Here is a 4,907-nt window from a genome sequence, read left to right on the forward strand (position 1 = left end):
CTGGACCGAAATCCATAAAATCACTTCGCAGGTCACTGGACTAGACACGCCTTATACGCCAACGACATTCCTACTGACAGACCTTGACCATACCAGAGGCCCCAGTAAATCATTAAGACAACATATGATCAATGCTGCCCGACATTGGAAAAAGACGAGAGCACCCTCGCTGTCCGAGTGGATCAGACATGTCGAACATGTACATGAGATGGAAGAACTGCTATTCACAAAAAGAGATGCTCTGACCAAGTTCTCACGTATGTGGGCGTGTTGGCATCATTTCACCAGCACCCAGGATTTCCAAGCTCTCAAAGCTAAATCCTGAATGCAGGCGGACATACTGCATACAGGGTATAGAGTGGAGCATCTACCTCAAACGAAGGTCATCTGCCCGTAAAGGGTATCACAATGTGGAGTGTTATAGTTTTTCAAAAGTTTGTCAGCCCGATGAGGAGCGGGGTCAGGTCTATGGGGGGTACCCCACGGCCACGCTACGCCCCAAAGGGAACAGGTATCCATTTTTCTTTTCAAGGGCATGTTTTTCAGCAGATCCTTGAGCATTAAGAGACATTGGAATGTGAAAGAGCTTAAAATGTTGTGCTAGGTACTCATATAGAGAAAAAACTGTTGTGGCACGAGTTGTACACCACGATGTTGTTACAAGCCTAATGAAACCTGTGATTATGCTCTTTATATTTTCAGAAGTAATAACATTTAGCGGTTATATGGGTGATGAGTAGCATTAAAAATTAAATTAGGTCAGACAGGATTGAAATATACATATAAGGCATGACGCAAGTTTTTTTTTCTGCATTGGGCAACCGTGGATGAACATGTACTGTTTAAGTGCTGTGAATTGAGATCCTACCCCCTTCCCTTAACGTATAACACTATAAAACAATAAAAACTTGTTGGAAATAAAAAAATAATAATATTTATAAAAACAAAATCGTACATTAAAACAGAGATGTACAAATCCCAGGAGCTCCGTGTGCTCCTTACAAATGACAGCTGCCTCCTAACTTTTGAATTTTTCTCTAGTGTAGTCTTGGAGCTCAAAAGTATCGGTACATGTACTTGTACTTGTACCAAGTACTGTACTTGGTATCTGTGCAACCCTACCTTTTAACCAGGGATCATAGGCCTAACCAGTGTATGCCTAATGTTTATTTTTACCACGTGGATATGTGGTATGTGAATGTGATTGATATTATTTGAGGTGGTTTAGGTGCATACTGTTCTTGAACGTGAACTAGAACAAATGGTTAGTAACAAGTGAATGTAGCACTTTAAGTACCCCAAACCTAAAAACAGGTCCTATCAACATAAAATAAAATCAAGAAACCCTCAACAATCACCTCTAAAGCAAAAGGGGGCTTTACATCATAAAAGTAATTAAACAATGCCCTATCAATACACAATATAAAACAACATACCCCAAAGTGAATTAAAACTTTATATTAATAAAGAAAAACTTAATAAAAATTATCTGATTGAAAAAAAAACAACTTTATATTAATACGACTTGAAACAGTCACCCAATTTTTCATAGGAAACCTTGCTGCGAAAAAAGCAGTTACATCTAAAATAAAGGGCCCTATCAAAAAATAAAAAAACAATATACCACCAAAATATGAAAAAGGAAAGCCTTGCAACAAAAAAAATTGCTATGGATCGGAGATCAGTTAAATGTGACCCCTCAATTCAAATCAGCGACAAAATGAAATGAAACATTTACAGATTGCTTGCCATATTCCTTACCGGATATTCCAACTCAAGATGGGTGCTTGAAATGACAGCAGGTGGTGACGTTTGAATCCGAGCTTGAATGTAACACCAGTACACCGTAGTATAGTGTCAAAGATTTATCTGTTTATTGATGTATTGTCACTAATCAAGCACAACATTTTGGGGCGATGCCGGATCCCCTTCATCATGCTATGAATGACCTCATTATGAGCCTGATGAATGGGACATTGCGCTTGATTGGTGACATTACATTCAAAAATCAAAGACAAAAAAGCTTCCAAAAGAAAACTAAAAAAACAGCAAAACAGTTGATTGCCCAAAGAGCTACCAATTAGAATTAGAGTACAGTATCCTTTCTTACCCTAATTTCTCACTATGCAGTTTGTTAGCTTTCCCTATCCTTTACCTACAGCTGCTACTAAGGGGTCTATTCACTAAGCTGCCGTAGGCAACCGAGTGAATAACCAACCCGAAGTGAAGTGAGCCGAACGCTGTTCGGTCTTAACAGCAGGCTTGTACGGCTGATTTCAGCTGTATATCGGCTGAAATCACCACATGTGGAGAGAGTATGCTTTTTGTATGACAGAGCATGTCAGCGGCACACTGAATTTCTCGGAACACCTCCGTCATTGATTGGAATACCTTACGTCTTAAAGGAGAACTATGGGGTCAGTGTTTTTCCCCATAGTTCTCCTTAGGGTAATGGGAGGACACAAACTAGCGTCCTCCCGTTACCCTAAGCTCAGTATACCGCGAGCTACAGCTACTTAGACGTCGGGATCCGCCCAGCTGCGTGAGTGACAGCCATCTCCGCCCACACAGAGACACGCGCTATTTCTCTGGGTGCCTTTAACCCTCTCCCTCATGGCAGGAACTTGTGACCAGTTGAAAAGGAAATTTTCCCAATAAAAGCAAATTTTCCTTTCCTTAATAGCACAAACGATCACATGACACAGTTCCTGAGTTGCTAGGGGTAATTAGAGCACAAAAATAGCACACTTGAGCAAAAATCCCCCGATCCCAATTTTGGTTGCTATGGGTTACTGCAGCAAAAAAATATCACAAAACGGGTCAAAATGGCTAGGAAGATCCCGGACGAGCAACCCCACGTGTAGCGCTCACCCCCGAAGGAGCCGCTGGATGATCGGGTCTTCCATAGCCTGTCTAGGGATTATTAACACACATGGCTGCCCCAATAGCACTTACCACCTCCAGTGGTTACGACAGATTGAAGTCCAGACAATAGCTCCAAGACGATTCTCTTTTATTTCTGAACTCCAGGGAGAGAGGGAAGAGGGTCAGGTGCATCCAGCATGAAGGTAGACTCCTTGTACTTGAAATAGAGCAAAGTAATTGCTGCCACCACAGACTTGGACCTTTAAGCCGTACAGGCAATCTGTGTGGAGAACATTTGGCAAGCAGTACTGTCAAGTGTGTTAATTTGTTAAAATAAAATCGTCAATCAATAGAGATACACGAGGAGGCGTTCCTTTGCTTGTTATTATACTTGCACTGCAAGTGCAAGTATCAGAAAGGCTTCCTGTGCACAGGAGCAATATGACAAACCTAATTTGAAGCACTGCTGACATCAAAAATACAATCTGGTTGTACAGATCGAGGTTTACTGATTTGTGAACTTTCTAAATGACTTCAAACATTGAGTGTATGTTGGTAGTTGGTACTACAGTCATAAATATGTGTTGCTGTATCACACCTGTGTACCAGCTTAGGTACCTGGTAAGTTCTCCCTCTTCATCTCTTCTTGATCTGTGTTTGTTGACGACATAAACACCTCCGCAAAGCATCTTTTACATCTTTATTCTTTAAGCTGTAAATCAAAGGGTTCAGAATGGGAATAGCAGCTGTGTTAAACAGAGAAAAAAGTTTATTGGTGTTCACACTGACCATTGAATGCGGTCTTAGGTACTGGAAGATTAGTGTGCTGTAGAGGAGGATAACCACTGTAAGATGTGAGGAACATGTGTAGAAGGCTTTATGTCGACCAGTGCTGGTTCGGATCTTCCGTATAGCCATGATAATGTAAATATAGGAGATAAATGTCAGAACAAATGGAAAGAAACCAGCAATAAAACTCCCTACAACAAGCATGTAAAGTTCTAAAAAGAATGTGTCACTGCAAGACAGCTTTGTCACGGGGACAACATCACAGAAAAAGTGATTTATTACATTTGACTTATAACAAGTTAACTGACATAACTGTATAAGAGTTGGAATATTTTCTGAGAAACTAAAAAGCCAGCATACAGTGGCTAAAAATGCACAGACCCTGGGATTCATGACCGTGTGATAATGCAACGGGTTACATATTGCCACATACCGATCGTAACCCATTGCTGACAAAATCATTAATTCATTACAAGTCATGGAGAAAAACATATATATTTGTATTAAACAGCCAACAACTGAAACAATGTTATTCCCTGAAATGAAAGATACAAGGATTTTATGTAAAGTGATTGTAGAGCAGGAAATGTCCAAGATGGACAGATTGGCCAAGAAGAAGTACATCGGAGTATGGAGATGATGATCCAGACAGACAAGTACAAGAATGGTCAGATTACCACTTACAGTGATGAGGTAAATTATCAAGACCAGAAGAAAGATTAATAAACGGAGGACAGGAAGGTCTGACATACCAGCAATTATAAAATATTTGACAGCACTTGCATTAGATTGATCCATAGAAAGTTGAAGATGTAGCACAATTGATATCAATATGAAGGTTTTCAGATGGTCCTACAACAAATAAATCACAAAGACACCATAACATTTGAAAACGTGCAAAATGGATTTACATAGGGAAATATATATTTCTAAATTTGTTATACCTAAACATATAATGATGATGAAGATATAAGAACAAATTGATACATTGATTTTAAATCAGTCAATATTATATAGCGAGAAGCATTTATGCATCAAAGTAAGATGATATACGTTGACACTGTCTGCTTAAGTGTGTACTGGTATTTATATTTTATACGTATGCTTATAAATAAATTAGGTATAGTCATGGGAGGATTTCCCAATAGAGTGAGATGCTTAAAGGAAGAGCAGCCTAAGAAAAGGTAACTCAAAATGTATACATTTTTTTCATCATGATTTTTCATTATAATTTTAACCTCTTCAGACAGATG

At 39.3% G+C, this 4,907-nt stretch overlaps 1 protein-coding gene across 1 annotated transcript; it reads right to left on the reverse strand.

Annotated features, from left to right (window-relative positions):
* Window positions 1-3,501: 3,501 nt before the first annotated feature.
* Window positions 3,502-4,452, reverse strand: LOC108794483 (olfactory receptor 145-like). The gene has a single exon (XM_018565528.1). It carries the CDS (start codon window positions 4,450-4,452, stop codon window positions 3,502-3,504), a length of 951 nt encoding a protein of 316 aa, XP_018421030.1.
* Between the last annotated feature and the right edge of the window lie 455 nt (window positions 4,453-4,907).

Source organism: Nanorana parkeri, unplaced genomic scaffold (assembly GCF_000935625.1).
Source record: "Nanorana parkeri isolate BGI_ZX_2015 unplaced genomic scaffold, ASM93562v1 scaffold857, whole genome shotgun sequence".
Classification (NCBI taxonomy): Eukaryota; Metazoa; Chordata; class Amphibia; order Anura; family Dicroglossidae; genus Nanorana; species Nanorana parkeri.